The sequence below is a fragment of the Anolis carolinensis genome, unplaced genomic scaffold, assembly GCF_035594765.1.
Source record: "Anolis carolinensis isolate JA03-04 unplaced genomic scaffold, rAnoCar3.1.pri scaffold_10, whole genome shotgun sequence".
NCBI lineage: Eukaryota > Metazoa > Chordata > Lepidosauria > Squamata > Dactyloidae > Anolis > Anolis carolinensis.
Window position 1 is genome coordinate 13275787 of NW_026943821.1, and position 18884 is coordinate 13294670.

At 43.7% G+C, this 18884-nt stretch overlaps 1 protein-coding gene across 4 annotated transcripts in view; it reads right to left on the reverse strand.

Annotated features, from left to right (window-relative positions):
* Nucleotides 1-399: 399 nt before the first annotated feature.
* The window catches only part of spaca6 (sperm acrosome associated 6), a 64373-nt gene continuing 45888 nt past the window's right edge, over nucleotides 400-18884 (reverse strand). For 2 of the 4 annotated variants that reach the window (XM_062962775.1, XM_062962773.1), the window contains 4 exons: nucleotides 17233-17336; nucleotides 7285-7441; nucleotides 5110-5323; nucleotides 400-850 (listed from right to left, as the gene is read on the reverse strand). In XM_062962775.1, the coding sequence (XP_062818845.1) occupies nucleotides 826-850; nucleotides 5110-5323; nucleotides 7285-7441; nucleotides 17233-17336 (500 nt within the window). In that variant the 3' untranslated portion in view covers nucleotides 400-825. The other 2 variants (XM_062962774.1, XR_010000816.1) reach the window with 2 other exon arrangements.

Below are 18884 nucleotides of genomic sequence, written 5' to 3' on the forward strand. Positions count from 1 at the left end.
ATATATATATATATATATTCTTTCTTTTTTTCTTTTCTGTTTTTGTTTTGTTCTCTCTTTCTTTCAATTTAGTTGAAAGAAATACACCCAAATACACACACACACACACATTTGTACATGTAATCCACGTTATTCTTCGTTCCCTTTTTTTTTGCACAATGGTATGTCTGTATGTTCTTTACTTATGTTACATGTTTGTTTGTTTGTTTTTAATAATAAACTTCAATAAAAATTAAATTTAAAAAAAAGCAATAGCAAAAAAAAAACAACAACAACCCAGTGATATGAATGCCTTGCCAGATGAAACTCGAACCACCCGAGACTTACTTACCTTTCGGAAAGCCTGCAAAACCTGGCTCTTCCGACAAGCTTTCAATGGGTGAAAAACTCGGGGCTATGTCTGTTTTTATTGTTGCTTTTATTGTTGTTTTTATTGTTATTTTAAAGCCAAGTGTATTGTTTTAATCTATTTTTGTAAACCGCTCCGAGCCAAACTGGGAGTAGCGGTATATAAGTTTAATAATAATAATAATAATGATATAGTCAACATAAGTCAGGAACAACATGAGGTCACACAAGTGAATGGATTCAATCACTGAAGTCACAGTTAGCAAGAGTTAGCAAGACGTGAGTTGACACCAGGAGCTCTTGGGGGTCTCTCGTTCATGGAATCAATCGTCATAAATCAAAGTCAAATGCAAATAAAATAGCAGCAATAACAAATATGACGTCAAGGTATACAGAGTTTTTTTGGTTTTTTTTACTAAAACAGGATGGTGGGAAGAAAGCAGGAGAGGAAGGCAGGTCCACAAAGTCCTTTCCCATTCACATGGCCCAGCGATAAAGTGTCCTGATGTGGAGGAGATAGTTGCAAAGAGGGCGAAAAGAGAGTGATTAAATTACAGAGAAAACATTCACTGCCATTTGAGAAGAGTGGACTTTGCATCAGAAAAAAATACAGGTTTGCAGCACAATAGGGTGGCTAATTAGTTAAGGCTACCTTGTTAGGTGCCTTTTAATTGTATAGATGAGATGCTTTGGGTCTCAATGGGATATTTACATCTGAATAGACCCACAAGTAAGCTTGGGCTGTTTAGGAAGAAATGATTAGATTACTCTGACCTAATGATGCTGCAGGGTGCAAGGACTTTTGTTCCTCTCTTCTTAGTAGTTAAGGCTCCAGTTAGTATTTCACTGATTGTATCTGCCAAGAAAACCCCATGATGGCTTAAATTAGCAGTGACTTGAGGGCACACAACAACTAAAACAAGGCTTGGTTTAGGGAAAGTACTTTTAAGCAATAAAAAGGTCATTTGATGAACTGGGCAAAAGATGAAAGTAAAAAAAATAATAATATTGTAAATATGTGTTGCTGTTGTGTGCCTTCATGTTATTTCTGACTTATAGCAACCCTATTGTGGTGTTTTCTTGACAACATTTTGGGTCAGAAAAAGTTTCTCCTTGCCCTTTTCAGTGGATGAAAGAGCGTGATTTGCCCAAGGTCTTGGATTTCTATTGCCAAGAGGAGCATTCGAATTCTGGTCTCCCAGGACCCTAGTCCAACATTCAAACCAAACTGGTTATTATTCTAAACCAGCTTGGGTACCTGGCATTGAAAAAGTCATTTTTTAAATTGTACAAAATGCATAAGATTGTGTATTGACTACAACTGACATCATGCTAGGTTAACCCCAAGAAACTCCAACAGTACTTAAAGTTTCTTATGTTAGCCAATTTGCTCTAGATGCATAGTGTTCAGTGTTGGTAGTGTTCAGTGTGCCTGGCTTTAAAGTAAACTACAACTCCCACTATGGTGAATCAGTCCCCTCAAACCCCTCCAGTAGGTTGAGTTGGTCTTGGGGGTTCTGTGTGCCAAATTTGGATCAGGTCCATCATCGGTGGAGGAGGTCACAGTTTCTCTGGTTGTGGGTGAACTACAACTCCCAGAAAGGAAGGTCAGTTACCCCCAAACCCCTCCAGTAATAAAATTTTGGCATATCAGGTATGTGTGCCAAGTTTGGTTCAGATTCATCAGTGTTTGGGTTCACAGTGCTATCTGGATGTAGGTGAACTACAACTCCCCCAAATCAAGGTGAATTTTCCCCAAAGACCTCCAGTATTTTTTGCTGGTCATGGGGGGCTCTGTGTGCCAAATTGGAAGTTATATCATTGACCTTATGTCATACGAGCTGGGACTGATGTGAAACTGGAGTCTAACTCTCCTTTAAGAAACTTCTGAAAACATACCGTATATACTCGAAGATAAGCCGAGTTTTTCAGCCCTTATTTATGAGCTGAAAAAGCCTCCCTCGGCTTATAAACGGGACAAGGTCAAGGCCAGCAAGGAGCCTGCAGGCTATTGCTTGCAATATGTGATCTATTTCTCTCTTCTCCCTTATCAGTGTGTTTACTTTTCCAAAGCCTCCCGCTCTTAATCAAGGGAATGTTTTGAAGAGAGAAGCATGCTTGCAAGTCAGGAAGAAGAAAAATATATATTCATTAATCTTATGAAAGCATTTCCCCCTGAAATATTTGTTAAACTCTCCTACAGATATATAGGCATTAACCCCTTGCAAACTTTTGCCATCTTTATGTACTTTTATATGTGTATCTATCTATATACATTAATTTTATATATGAATTTCCCCTCATATGTTTGCAAGTCTCTGCAAATATCTATATAAAGAGAGATGTCTGGATAGATATGAATATATTCTTACCTACCTATATTACAGGAGGGAAATGCACACACACACACACACACAGAGGGGATTTGCAAATATTTCATATGTGAAATTAGTATCTATAATTATAGATCTATATCTAGCTCTGCATTATTTATATAAGCATTGAATGTTTGCCTGTTACTATGTTGGAAGCCAGGTTGAGTCCCCATGGGGAGATAGGGTGGGATCCAAATGAAGTAGTAGTAGTAGTAGTAGTAGTAGTAGTTGTTGTTGTTATTATGTTATTGTTGATATCATATTGTTTTTGTTGCCCCTACTTTTCCACTTATAGAGCTAGTTTATTGTTTTTCTTTGAAATACGGTAAATATTCAAAAACATTTAACCTACTGATGCCTCAATTAATGAAATTTTATTGGTATCTTTTTTTATTTTGAAATTTACCCATAGCTGCTGCATTTCCCACCCTCGGCTTATACTCAAGTCAATAAGTTATCCCAGTTTTTTGTGGTAAAATTAGGTGCCTCGGCTTATATTCAAGTCGGCTTATACTCGAGTATATACGGTACGTATGCATTTTAGCATATGGAGAGGACGACGACTAGGATATTTTAACCAATTGGAACGCTGGCTAACCCACTTGTATTTTATGTTTTTAGCCATTTTAAAGCCTTTAGATTCCATATTTGCACTTCACAATTGTGAGATCAAATACTGCTATTTTATCTACAGCAATTGCTGTATTTTATTGTTTTTACCAAGGGTACTGTGAATTTATGATGTTGTGCTTGACTGTTTATTTTTCTATGTTTTGTTTTGCACTCCTTGTATTTTGTATGTCACACCTTGAGTGTTCTTGAGCCACCCCGAGATGGTGGCGGGATATACAGTAAATAAAGTATTATTATTATTATTATTATTATTATTATTATTATTATTATTATTATTTTAATGTAATTGTATCTTAGTTGCTTTTAGCGTATATGTTGTAATGTTTTACTCATGTTTTAGTTTACTATGTCTTATTGGATTGTTTTTGATTATTTTCATCTCAATGTTTAATTTTTTGTTGTAAGCTTACTGTTGTTGCTATGCATTATCTTGTATTATTTTGATGTGTTTGTACTCATTTGAGGCATTGTTTGCCTTTTTGTTTGGTGTCGGTAAACCGCCCTGAGTCCCTTTGGGGAGAGAGAGTGGTCTAGAAATAAAGTTGTTGTTGTTGTTGTTAATTATAACAGGTTTCCTATTCTTGTGGCTGGAAAGACTGTGTTGTGGATATATTCAGCAATGAAAAATGTACTGAAGGAGGGGCTTTGGAAAAAGGCAGCCTGGTGCATTGGTAGAAGTGTTGGATCATGATTTTTGCAGGGATGATTTGAATGTCCGCGGAGGCACGGAAACCCACTCGGTGACCTTGAGCAAGTCACATTCTCTCAGCATCAGGGGAAGGAGAAGGCAAACCTCCTCCAAGAAATCTTGCCAAGAAAGCCCTATGATAAGGGTTATCATACGTTGGAGTTGGCTTGAAGGCACCCAGCAACAAAATAGGAGTTTTGTCCCACATCTCTGGGTGAAAGATTTAACAGCTGTGTAACAAGGAGACATTTAAGAAGTTCTGACGATTTCGTACTGATCCCATAATTGATGCTCTTGTGCAAAGACACTGGGGTCCGAATAAGATGCCTGTTTTTTTGGGCCTGCCAGAGCCAAGCTAGGGGCATTGAATCACATTAAGAAAAAGATGGGGATAATGCCACGTGACAAGAATGCTACAGAGAGTTCAACGTGGCATACATTGTTGTGCTTTAACCTCACAACAGCCCTGTAAGGTAGGCCAAGTTCAGACAATGCAGTCAGCCAGCATGAAACAATCAAGGCCAGCTAACACCTCCAAACAAAAAAATTCCCCAGGGAGGAAGCAGCCAGTCTTTGAAGCTGAAAGGCCATTACGTGCTAATGCTTTTGTCTAATTGCAGTATTCATACAGTACAATAGACAATAATATATACTAACTACTGTGCCACCAATTCCTCAATACTTTATTTTCCAAACCACCACACTTTGCAACAGCAATGCGTGGCTGGGCATAACTTGTGTGTGTGTGTGTGTGTGTGTGTGTGTGTGTGTGTGTGTGTGTGTGTATGAATGAATATATGACTGGAGTTATACTTTAAAAGTACCTGTTCTGATTTACAAACAAATTCAACTTAAGAACAAACCTACAATATTCATCTTGTTCATAATTTGGGGACTGCCTGCATGTAGTCAATGTAGACCCACATAATACAGATCAATGCAGTTAAACTGCATGGTATGGGTCTACCTTGGCCATTTAAGGGGGTTCTAAACTTCATTATTTGGCAATGTAGATCCAGCTCTAAACTCTCTGCCACACAAGAAGCATGTGCTAGAAGTACTCACATTGCCACCATGGTGAAGACCATGGAGCCCAGGACTATTCCTATGATGAGGAGAATGACATTCTTTTTGCGCAAGAAGTTTGGACCCGAAAGCATGTCTTCCAGGGAAGGCCGGTGTCTTTCCACGATCTCCTGCTCTGCCTTCGGTGGGGGATTCAGGATGGCAATGAACATACTTTGCAGCTCTTTTTCCAGCCCAAGCCTTTTCTCTGTCACTGCAAGAAAGGAGGCAGAAAGTTCCAACCACTCAGATGTCTCATTTTCTGCTGGCAATTTTACAGTCTAGATTTCATCACTTTTCAAACCCATTTTTAAAGACAGTAATAGTAAGAATTCCTTTCAAAGGTTTACAAGACTGGCTAAGCCAGCTAGGGATTCAAGGCACTGTGGTCCAAAAAGTCAGTTACCATTACCCACCAGCTCTCATTTCTCCATTCATTCCCTTTGGTCCATTTGGACCTTCCTAATTATGTTGGTAAGACAGGTCACAGCCATCTGCTCCCCAATCTTTACAAAATGAAATAGAGAACCTGTGCGATAAACAAACAGATATGGATCAATATGTTATGACTATAGGAACAGCCTGGTTTCTGCTTGTGGATCATATGATTAATTACGACTGTGATTTTAAATGTTTTCTTTTACTTGAATTTTATGATTTTTTAAAATGTCTTTTATTGTTGTACTGTTATCAAGACATCAAATATAGTAGAGTCTCACTTATCCAACATAAACGGGCCGGGAATGTTGGATAAGCCCCTGTTCGTTGCTGACCTAGCAACCCGAAAGATAGTTGCATCTATCAAGTAGGAGATAAGGTACCACTAAAGTGGGGAGGCAAGATTAACTAATTTACGACCTGGAATGAGGAAGTGCCGTCAGTGTGGATGATGAAGCAGCTGCTCCCCCCTGTGGCCAGAATCGAACATCCCCTCAGAAGAACGTTAACTTGCCTCTGTGTGTGTCTCTCAGTCTCTGTTTGATGTGTTTATGGGCATTGAATGTTTGCCCTATGTGTGTTATAATGTGATCCGCCCTGAGTCCCCTTCGGGGTGAGAAGGGCGGAATATAAATACTGTAAATAAATAAATAATAAATAAATAAATATGTTGGATAATAAGGAGAGATTAAGAAAAAGCCTATTAAACATCAAAATAGGTTATGATTTTACAAATTAAGCACCAAAACATCATGTTATACAACAAATTTGACAGAAAAAGTAGTTCAATACGCAGTAATGCTATGTAGTAATTACTGTATTTATGAATTTAGCACTAAAATATCACGATGTATTGAAAACATTGATTACAAAAATGTTTTGGATAATCCAGAACGTTGGATAAGTGAGACTCTACTGTAGATGCCTTCTATGTAAAGCCGCCTTGAGCCCCCTCCGGGGTAGAGAAAGGTGGGAGAGAAATACTGCAAATAATAAATAAAATATCTACAGATTCAAAATTTGACATTTTAGCACACACTAGGATTCAGGGAGGGTGCATAGTTCAGCAATACTACATGCAAATTCAAACAACAGGAAAAAATACTCCACCTAAACATTAGGAAAAACGTGCAGAGAGTAAACGCTGTTCAAGAAAAGAATGTGCTGCCTTGGAGTTCGGTGGCATCTCCTTCCCTAAAGGCTTTTAAACAGAGGATGGATGGCCACCTTTAGGGAGTGCTTTGTTTGTGCATTCTTACACTGCAGAGAGGGTCAGATTGGTTAACATTTGTGGTCTCTTCCAAATCTAGGCTTCTATGATTTTATGACCCTGGGATTCTTATCGATCATTAACAAAGCAAGAGTCAAAGCCAATGCTACTTTAACGTGCATCAATAACAAACATAGTTTCCAGGTTGAAAGATGCAATAGTCTCACTATATTCTGCACCAGTCAGGACTCTTCTGGAGTATTACATTCTCACAATTGGTTTTACCCTTTGGATAGCTTCAGAATAAAAACCGGAGCAGATTCACCACTTCCATTGACATGGGAGCAATTTGCTACCTCTATGCCACATTGCAAAGTTTCATTGCAGGGCATACTGTGATGGTCTTCTTTCCTTGAGCAAAACAAAATGTAATCTATTCTCTTTTTGAACCTTCTTATCCTGTCCCCCCAACAAAGAATCCGCTCGCACTCTCTGTCCCAACATGTCTGTGACTGTTGTGTCCTCACCATTGACGTAGAAGTACTTTCTGAGCAGAATGTCATCTCCTTCTGCAATCTCGCAGATGAATGTCCCATGGTGGGCTCCCAAGGTGGGTCGGATGAGGAGTGTTGGATTGAACCCAAAGGACAGGTCTTGGAACAGAAAAAGGTCCTCAGTTCTGAGCTGCAGATGGAGAGATACAAAAAAAGTATAAGATAATCAAGGAGGGACTCAGAGTTGGAGATGGGACAAGGGAATGGGATAAAGGATATGTTGGTAGGTGGTGCTGAACCCAAATTGCCGCTCCATTAATGCTGAATTCTGCCACTCAGTTCCAACTAGAAGAGACCTCCACGGAATTCATTGTTGGATGAAGAATCCCCAGAAAAGTAAACACAACTAACACATCTCCAGTGGTTCCCAACCTGTGGCCCGTGGACCACCAGTGGTCCCCAAGAACTAAAATATGGTCCGCAACCTCACTGTTATTACACTGTTGCAACAGGAGCGATAGTGCCGAGGCAATGGAGATGTTGGGGAAGGGAGGGGCTGACTAACCACGAAAGGCTTGTTTTTAGGCCTTTTCCTGGGGTTGTTCGAAGCGCTGATTCAGAAAACTGCATTGGATAGATTATTAAATATGGTTTTCTGTGGGCGAGCAGATGGCGCCTACTAGATAGCATATGTTCTGTCTCAGAAACTAGAGCTGATGTGGTCTATCCAATGAATTTTTCTGAATCAGTGTGCCAAATAACCAAACCGAATCTAAAGTTGACCAAAAACTGATTCGTAATCTTTTTGGTGCTAAAGTTGGAGAGTGGTCGCTGGTCAAAGTGGTCCCTGGACTAAAAAGGTTGGGAACCATTGATCTACACTTTAGAAATATGCACATTGATATCACTTTAACTTCCATAGCTTATTGTTATGGGAGTGTGGGAGTTGTAGTTTTATAAGGTCTTCATTCAGCCTTCTTTTGTTAAAGAGAAGTTTGCTGGGGTCTCACCAAACTTCAACTCTCAAGATCCCATAGCATTGAGCCATAGGAGTTAACATGGTGTCACACTGTTTTCATTCTACAGTGTTGATGCACCCTAAGCCAATGCCTGTGGCTTTTCGAGGACTGAAATAGGATTTAAGTCATAAAGTATTAAACCATCATTTAGTTTCCTTGGCAAGATTAATTCAAGGAGATTTGCCATTGCCTTCCTATGTGGCTAAGAGAGTGTGATGTGCCAAGGATCTTCCAGAGAGTTTTCATGGTGAGGCAGGATTCGAACCCTGGACTTCCAGAGACCTAGGCTCCTTCTACACCAGTGAATTCCAAAGTGGGCGCTACCGCCCCCTGGTGGGTACTGCAGTGATCCAGGGGGGTGATGATGGCACCTATTAGGACATGGGGAAAGGGCCAGGGGAAGTGCGTAGCCTCTTCCCAAGCGCTGGAGACAGGGCTGAACATCTAAGGTGCCTGTTAGGACACAGAGGGCGGAGCTAGAGGAGTGGGCGTGGCTTCTTCCCAATTGCTCAAGACAGGGCTGAGAATCTATACCTCTTCTGAGGCACTTGTTGGAACACATCGGGCGGAGCTAGGGAAGGGGGCGAGCCCTCCTTCCAAGAGTCCGAAACAGGGCTGAGCCTCTATTTCTCTCCTGAGAGGGCTTTTAGGGCTAAAGGGCGGGGCTAAGGGTGGGGGCGGGGCCTCTTCCCAAGACCGCGAGACAGGGCTGAGCCTCTGTTTACCTCCCCTGAGGCGCTTGTTAGAACACAGGGGTAGGGTATAGAGGTTCAGCCCTGCCAGGCACTTGGGAAGAGGCCCTGCCCCCTCCTCTAGCCACACCCCCCTGTGTCCTGGCAGGTGCCGCAGGACAAGGATAGAAGCTCAGCCCTGCCTCAGAGCTTGTAACTCCGCCCATGCCAGTCCTGGACGCCCATTTGTGACCCCGCCCACCTCCCCCTCCCCCTCCCAGCCCTGCATCTTGGACTGGGCCCATACCATCGCTATTACCACCACTGGCTGACTTCTGGGGTTGGACCCATTGCCAGAATTTAATCTAAATTTGGTTGGACCTGGGAAGACGGGGGGTTAATTTGTCTTTGTTAAACTGAGCCGTCAATCCTCTTGTGACTGGGAAGTTGAGAGCAGTACTGTATAGCTGCTAAAAATCCTGTGTGGCTGCTAACCTAATGTTAAAATGTGGTGGTGTTGTAATCACTGATCGGGACTGCCCCCCGGAACCAGATTGGTTTTTTGGCAATAGAAATTTATTCAATGTATTTAACAGATAGGCACTTTAGATATAGGATTGGCTCCTCCAGCCCCTTAGTTTTATTGTTACTTATGTACTGTGCACTTTATAGCCTCCAACTGTTACTAGGATTCTGCTTTTACAATATCTCCCATTCCTCTGCACAGGTCACTTTCAGTAATTGGAACGTGGATGTGAATGTAAAAGGGGAGGGGGGAGTGTTGGAGGGTTTTGGAGACTATGTAAGGGGGGTGGGAAGAGGGTGGGAAGTGCCACCATCTGGCTTGTTCAATTGGCGCAGTCAGGCTGACCCAGCTAAACAATGGTCAGGGGAGGAGAGTGGGGGATGTGCAGAGGATGGGGGGAGTTCTGCCAGCCATGGAGTCACCATTGGGACGGTTATAGGAAAAGGGAGGTACGGGAAAAGGAGACCAAATGTGTTAATTGGGCCTAGGGACCTTCAGAGATCATTATTAGTTCCAAAACGTATTCCAAAAGGGTCTCCTGACAAGGTGAGTCTGGGTATCCGGGATGGCGGACCTGATGGATTAAAGCTGGTGCTGTTGAATGCCAGATCAGTTAATGGGAAAACAACCACTATAAGTGATCTGATATTAGAAGAGCGAGCAGACCTGGCTTGTATAACAGAAACCTGGTTGGATGAGTCGGGTGGGCCTAACCTCACTCAGCTCTGTCCTCCAGGTTACTCTGTTCAGCACCAGCCAAGATCCGGAGGGAGGGGAGGTGGGGTTGCAATAATCTATAGGGATTCTATCCCCGTGACCAGATGCCTCATCCCGCAATCTACCTCATTTGAAAGCGTCCACCTGCGGGTAGGAGACCGGGACAGTATAGGGATATTTGTAGTGTACCGTCCACCCCGCAACACTACAAACTCCCTGACTGAGCTAGCCAGGGTGATCTCGAGCTTGGTGTTGGAGTCTCAGCGGCTTCTTGTGCTGGGAGACTTCAACATACACGCAGAGACCACCCTGTCGGGAGCGGCTCAGGTTTTCATGGATACCATGGCAACCATGGGACTGTCCCAAGTGATTTCTGGCCCTACCCACTGTGCTGGACATACATTGGACTTGGTATTTTGCCAGGGATGGGAGAATGGTGGTGGTGTGGAAGAGCTCTCGTTAGTCCCACTGTCATGGACTGACCACCACTTGGTCAAGTTTAGAATTACTGCAACCCCTAACCTCCGCGGGGGTGGTGGACCCATTAAGATGGTCCGCCCCAGGAGGCTTATGGATCCAAATGGATTCCTGATGGCTCTTGGGGATGTTCCCGCCTCCTCGGTAGGTGATTCTGTTGATGCTCTGGTCACTCTCTACAATGGGGAGATGGCCAGGGCAATAGACACGATCGCTCCAGAGCGGCCCCTCGCAATGCGCAGAGCTAAACTAGCGCCCTGGTACTCCGGGGAGTTGGCAGCGATGAAGCGCGAGACGAGGCGTCTAGAGCGTGTGTGGCGAAAGCGACGGAGCGAATCAAATTTAGCACGGGTTAAAGCCCAAAAACCGTCCTGCCGAGCTTTTTAGAACTGTCAGAGGGCTGCTTAACAACACCCCTCAAACTGCGCCCACAGATGATGTGGCAGAGAAATGTGAAGCTTTTTCCCAGTTCTTTTCAAAGAAAATCGCTTTGATTCGTTCCGAGCTTGACGCCACAGTTGATGCAATCTCCGAAGATGTAGCAAGAGCACCTGCTTGTCCTATTTTGATGGATTCATTTCAATCTGTGCAACCCGAGGATGTGGACAAGGTCCTTGGAGAAGCGAGAGCGACCACATGCATCCTAGACCCCTGCCCATCCTGGCTGGTTAAAGAAGCCAGAGGGGGGTTGGTCGAGTGGGTAAGAGTGGTGGTGAACGCCTCCCTCCGGGAAGGCAGACTTCCAGCTGGCCTCAAACAAGCCGTAATAAAACCGCTGTTGAAGAAGCCATCACTTGACCCCACTAATTGGAATAACTTTCGGCCTGTTTCCAATCTCCCCTTTTTGGGCAAGGTCGTGGAACGCGTGGTTGCCTCGCAACTCCAGGGATTCTTGGAAGCAACTGATTATCTGGATCCGGCACAGTCTGGCTTCAGACCGGGGCATGGAACTGAGACGGCCTTGGTCTCCTTGGTGGATGATCTCCGCAGAGAGCTCGACAGGGGGAGTGTGTCCCTGCTAGTTCTCCTGGATCTCTCAGCGGCCTTCGATACCGTAGACCACGGTATCCTTCTGGGTCGCCTCGTGGGAATGGGCCTTGGGGGTACTGCATTGCGGTGGCTCCAGTCCTTCCTTGAGGACTGTACCCAGAAGGTGTTGATAGGGGACAGCTGTTCGGCTCCACAACCGTTGTCTTGTGGAGTCCCACAGGGTTCAGTACTGTCCCCTTTGTTGTTTAACATCTACATGAAGCCGCTGGGTGAGATCATCCGGAGTTTTGGAGTTCGGTGTCATCTGTACGCAGATGATGTCCAACTCTATCACTCCTTTTCTCCAGCTTCCAAGGAGGCCGTCCAAATCCTGAACCGGTGCCTGGCTGCTGTGTCGGACTGGATGAGGGCGAACAAATTGAAGTTGAATCCAGACAAGACAGAGGTCCTCCTGGTCAGTCGTAAGGCCGAACAGGGTATAGGGTTACAGCCTGTGCTGGATGGGGTCGCACTCCCCCTGAAGGCACAGGTTCGCAGTTTGGGTGTCCTCCTGGACTCATCGCTGAGCCTGGAACCCCAGGTTTCGGCAGTGGCCAGGGGGGCCTTCGCACAACTCAAACTTGTGCGCCAACTGCGCCCATACCTTAGGAAGCCTGACATGGCCACGGTGGTCCACGCTCTGGTTACATCTCGTTTGGACTATTGCAATGCGCTCTACGTGGGGTTGCCTTCAAAGACTGTTCGGAAGCTGGAACTAGTCCAACGTTCCGCAGCCAGGTTATTAACTGGAGCGCTGTACAGGGAGCATACAACTCCTCTGTTGAAGCAGCTCCACTGGCTGCCTGTTAGCTTCCGGGCACAATTTAAAGTGCTGGCTTTGGCCTACAAAACCTTAAACGGCTCTGGTCCAACTTACCTCTCCGAACGTATCTCCCCCTATGAGCCGCCCCGCAGATTAAGATCTTCCAGTGAGGCCCTGCTCTCGGTCCCGTCGCCGTCACAGGTGCATTTGGCTGGAACGAGGGACAGGGCTTTTTCGGTGGTGGCTCCGCGGCTGTGGAACTCCTTGCCAAGGGAGATTAGGGAAGCCCCCTCACTCATGTCTTTTAGGAAGCAGCTGAAGACCTGGATGTGGGACCAAGCTTTTGGCCCATCCTAAGATACGGTCGATATAATCTGATGTATTCGCTGGATTAATGTGTAATTGAATACAGACTGGCTCTGACTTTTGGCCCAATGCTACTGGCCCTGTTGTAATGGCCACACAGTGCTTACTGTTTTAAATGGGGTATAATATTGGTTTTTAAGTGTGTTTTTACGATCGTTTGTTTTACTATATTTTGTATTATATGGGGCATTAATCTTGCCATTATGTAAGACCGCTCTGGGTCCCCCTGGGGGAGAAGAGCGGTATATAAATTAAATAAATAAATAAATAAATAAATAAATAGGGGAGAGGCTCAGCCCCGCCCTCTTGAGCCGGAGCCACGCCCACCCCTCTAAGCCACACTCCTTTCCAAGGGGCGCTGAATAATATTTTTTTCTGGAAAGGGGGCGGTAGGCCAAATAAGTTTGGGAACCACTGTTCTACACTGTCATATAATCCAGATGATCAAATGAGATAATCCACATTATCTACTTTGAATTGGATTATATCAGTCTACACTGCCATATAATCCAGTTCAAAGCAGATAATCTGGATTTCATATGGCAATGTGGAAGGGGTCATCGTATAACGCAGTACAATGTTGGCCCCTTTTTCGTGCTTGTGTGGGCATCCTAGAGCTGGGACAAACCGACAGGCTTCCAGCCATCGCATTTTGAATTGTAGCCGTTTCATTAAATATCAAGTGGGACGTACACATAAATAAATAGAAGAGATGATTTCATCCCCATCATATTTTTCTCTGAAGTTGGCCCTATTATTGTTAATGGGATTATGTAAGCGTGCTTTGGATTTCAATTTCAGTTTTTGCTTTGGATACAATGTATGTGGGAAGATAATTATTTTCTTATGTAACCGCAGGGATCCAGGGAGAAACGGAGATGGGGGAGATGCCTCCCCACTCCTCCAGCTGTCTCTTTTATGCTCAGAATAGAAGAAGTGGAGATTGCAGACTGGGCCAGGAAAACAACAGAGTAAACAAACAGGTAAAAGGACAGATGATACCCCTTATGGATACCATCACCCATGGATGCTCAAGTCCTGTTATATACAAAAGCACAGTAAAATGTCATATCTTATATAACTAGGGCTGAAAACTAGGCTTTCATTTTTCAAAACATATTTTCAACCCAGTGCGGTTTAATCCATGGATATAGAATCTGTGAATACAGGTTCGATTGTACAGGCAGTCCCCAAGTTAGAAACAAGATAGGTTCTGCAAGTTTGTTCTTAAGATTAATAACAACAACAACAACAACAACAACAACTTTATTTTTGTATCCCGCCCCATCTCCCCAAGGGGCCTCGGGGCGGCTTACATGGGAACCAAGCCCATCAATAGTAAAAGGTAAAGGTTTCCCCTGACGTTAAGTCTAGTCGTGACCGACTCTGGGGGTTGGTGTTCATCTCCATTTCTAAGCCGAAGAGCCGGCGTTGTCCATAGACATCTCCAGGTCATGTGGCCGGCATGACTGCATGGAGCGCCGTTACATTCCCGCAGGAGCGGTACCTATTGATCTACTCACATTTGCATGTTTTTGAACTGCTAGGTTGGCAGGAGCTGGGACTAACAGCGGGCGCTCATTCTGCTCCCGGGATTTGAACCTGGGACCTTTCGGTCCGCAAGTGCAGCAGCTCAGCGCTTTAATGCACTGTGTGACCAGGGGCCCCAAGCCCATCAATACGTATACAATAAAATACAACATATTGGATGAGACCCAATACATTCCAGTTACAACAATTACAACAAATTAATACATCAGAACTATAAAATCACAACATCACACAATAAAAGCATAGCCAGAAGCTAAGGGCGACATAATGGCACTTCAATCTTGGGGCAGGGAAATAAAATTATAGTTGTGCAATATATTAGGAGTACTAGCATAGGCCAGTGATAAAGTGCAGAGGCTAGGATATAGGTGGGATAACGGATTTGCTTGTAAACCGGAACAGGTACATTTTTAAGTGTAACTCCAGCCAAAAATATATCTTTTTCAGCTTTGGAGACCATAAGTAAAGGTAAAGGCTTCCCCTGACGTTAAGTCCAGTCGTGTCCAACTCTAGGGGTTGGTGCTCATCTCCATTTCTAAGCCGAAGAGCCGGCGTTGTCCGTAGACACCTCCAAGGTCATGTGGCTATAGGCATGACTGCATGGAGTGCTGTTACCTTCCCGCTGGAACGGTACCTACTGATCTACTCACATTTCCATGTTTTCGAACTGCTAGGTTGGCAGAAGCTGGAGCTAACAGCGGGCGCTCACTCCACTCTCTGGATTCGAACCTGCGACCTTTTGGTCTGCAAGTTCAGCTGCTCAAGGGGTAACCCACTGTGCCACCAAGGGCTCCTTTGGATACCATAGGGAAGGGTTAACACACCTGTTTTGTTTGTTTTGCTGTCTGTGTCTGTTTCAGAAGCTTTCATCTCACTTTCTGTCCCTTTGACAATTGGATTTAGGAAAATTTGGCTTGTTGCGGAAACAAGGATTGGTGAGAAAGCTTCAATTGAGAAACCTTCTCCCATGATAACTCTTTCAGGAGTGAATTTCCCTTCCCAAGGGTAGATCGCTTTCACTTCCTATTGTCTCACCCCCATTCTTAACTATGAGTCATTTGTAAGTCAGATGCTTGCATTTCAATAGCAGGTTGAGCTTCTCTGATCCAAATGCTAGGAATCAGAAGTGTCCAAGATTTTGCTCTACCTGTATTTATATTTAGGGACATAATGAAATGTTTTGGAGATGAGACCCACACTGAAACATGAAATTCATAGAATTCAGATACATCTTACATATGCACTTTGGAGGTACAGTAGAGTCTCACTTATCCAACATTCGCTTATCCAACGTTCTGGATTATCCAACGCATTTTTGTAGTCAATGTTTTCAATACATCATGATATTTTGGTGCTAAATTCGTAAATACAGTAATTGCTACATAGAATTACTGCATATTGAACTACTTTTTCTGTCAAATTTGTTGTATAACATGATGTTTTGGTGCTTAATTTGTAAAATCATAACCTAATTTGATGTTTCATAGGCCTTTCTTTAACTCCTCCTTATTATCCAACATATTCGCATATCCAATGTTCTGCCGGCCCGTTTGTGTTGGATAAGTGAGACTCTACTGTAATTCGTATGCACAATTTTATGTACATTGGATCACCAGAAAGCAAAAGTACTTGTGTCTCAGCTGTCATATGGGTTTGTTGTTGAAAGCTTTCATGGACGGAATCACTGGGTTGCTGTGAGTTTTCCGGGCTGTATGGCCATGACCCAGAAGCATTCTCTCCTGATGTTTTGCCCACATTTATGTCAAGCATCCTCAGAGATTGTAAGGTCAATTGGAAATTAGGCTAGTAGGGTTTATGGAATGCCCAGGGTTGTAGAAAGAACTTTAGTCTGTTTGACACAAGTGTGAATCAAGGTAATCACCTTGATTAGCACTGAATGGCCTTTCAGCTTCAAAGCTTGGCTTCTTCCCTCCTGGGGGAATCCTTTGTTGGGAGGCGATTAGCTGGCCCTGATTGTTTTTTGTCTGGAATTCCTCTGTTTTTGAGTGTTGTTCTTGAGTGTGGTGGGAGCTCCTTCCTTGGAAGCTTTTAAACAGAGGCTGGATGGCCATCTGTCGGGTTACTTTGATTGTGCTTTTCCTGCATGGCAGGAGGTTGGACTAGATGGCCCATGTAGTCTCTACCAACTCTATGATTCTATGCTGTGCACTGTGAAAAATAAGACAAATATAGCAGACTTCCCTTGTTGGAGAGAATGATCCTTTACCCAATGATAGGGCTGGCCTTGGATATAAAGTCTCTGCTCAGTCTTAAGACTAGATGGTAAAGTGGGGGATAGTCTCCCCATTGACGTTTGTGTTTCTTTTGGAGCTGCATTCCAGCAGCACACATGGCTTAAAGCTCAAATAGCCAGTGTTATGAATGTCGTCCATGCCCTAAGGTTGGCCACGTTGCCTTTTGGAATTAAAACTATTGCCTTGAATGTTGGCCATTGTTGGCTAGGGAGTTGTCATCCACAAAAGTAACATCCCAAGGTACATTTTAATACTCCATATTCATTGCTTAAGTCAACTGCATCCTTGTGCTGTCTTGGTGGGTAATTTGGACTTCTGAAATTTCACTGCATCACTATTGAGAGTACACAGCTTAGACCAAAAATTACTTTTCAAACTCCCCAAATCCCCTAGTTAAATAAGACAGAGACCATGTTAAATGAAGGCTTTCATGCAGCATAGTCTTAGGCTGATGCTTTTCCTGCACTTTTGCAAGGTTCCCTCCCTCAGCATTGCAACTGAAGGACAGAAAATATAAATTCAGAAAGCCAGGGCACAGCCAGTGAACTGGCAGCTCCCATAAAGGTTTTGTTCTTAAGTTATTCAGAGCCCCCAGAGAATCACTTACATCCTTAGCAAATTTCCACCGGATTGTCCGATCTCGGGGAATCTCGAACTTAACCTCACAGCTGAGAAGAGTTGCAGCCCCTTCCTTTTTGTCAATATCCTGTACTGGAGGTTATGGAGTTAAAGGGTAAATAAAGGGGTATGGGAGGGATATAACATTAATTTGTTTTTAGCAGAATCTATCCATTAACATGCCTGGTAGCTACACAACTGGCAGTAGTTCTTGAAGATTTCTCATGACCCTATAGAGATATCCAGTGGAGTGATTTCCTTCTGTGGACAAAACTTTGGGAGCTTTTTCTCATCTCTTATCTCCCCTCCCATTATCTAACCCTATCACTTATCTCCCAACTGTCCTGAATTTGAGTCCTGATTAATTTTCAAATGCTTCGCTTTTTCATCCTCTTTAAAATATTCATTCTTCTCTAATCGTTCTATTTCTCCCCATTATCTCAATTGTTGCAAACTGAGGCTGGATCTACACTGCCATATAATCCAGTATCCGATCCCAGATTATCTGATTTGAACTGGATTGCAAGAGTCTACACTGCCATTTAATCCAGTTTGAAACAGATAATAAAATTTGGGGAAAAATGTTCCTGGTTTGAAAGTGTTATTCCTGTTTCATTGTGCGGTACTTACTTTGAAAGTAGTTGTTATACTCTAGAAACTTAATTTTTGAGGTTGACACAATATATGTGGAATTAGTTGAAACTCAATGAGATATTCATCGAAAACTATAGCAAAATATGCTGCAGTTTAATAAACTTTCCCTGTGTTTTAATTCGGCTCCTCCATGATGACATGATGGCAACAGTCTTGGACAGCAACGGCTTCCAAAGTGACCCATTTAAGGTGGAATCAGGTGTCAAGCAGGGATGTGTTATTGCCCCCTCCTTATTTTCCATCTTCATTGTTATGATACTTCACCTTGTTGATGGGAAGCTTCCCACCGGAGTGGAAATCATCTATCGGACAGATGGCAAGCTATTTAACCTCAGCGGACTGAATGCCAAAACCAAGGTCACCACAACATCTGTTATGGAACTCCAGTATGCCGATGACAACGTAGTCTGTGCGCATTCAGAAGAAGACCTACAAGACACTCTAAACACCTTCGCAGAAACATACGAGAAGCTCGGCCTCTCATTGAATATAGGGAAAACCAAAGTGCTCTTCCAACAGGCACCAGCTAATCCCTCTGCAAAGCCAGGAATACAGCTTAATGGTGTCACGTTAGAAAATGTTGACCATTTCCGCTACCTTGGCAGCCACCTCTCCCCAAAAGTCAACATCGACACTGAAATACAACACCGCCTGAGCTCTGCGAGTGCAGCATTTTTCCAAATGAAGCAGAGAGTGTTTGATGACCGGGACATCCGTAGAGATACCAAGGTGCTTGTTTACAAAGCCATTGTCCTCCCAACCCTGCTCTACGTCTGGGAAATGTGGACGGTCTACAGACGTCACACTCAACTCCTGGAGCGTTGCCTCAGAAAAATCCATCAGCGTTGCCTCAGAAAAATCCTTCAAATCTCTTGGGAAGACAGGTGGACAAATGTCAGCGTGCTTGAAGAAGCAAAGACCACAAGCATTGAAGCGATGCTCCTATGCCATCAACTCCGCTGGCCTGGCCACGTTGTCCGAATGCCC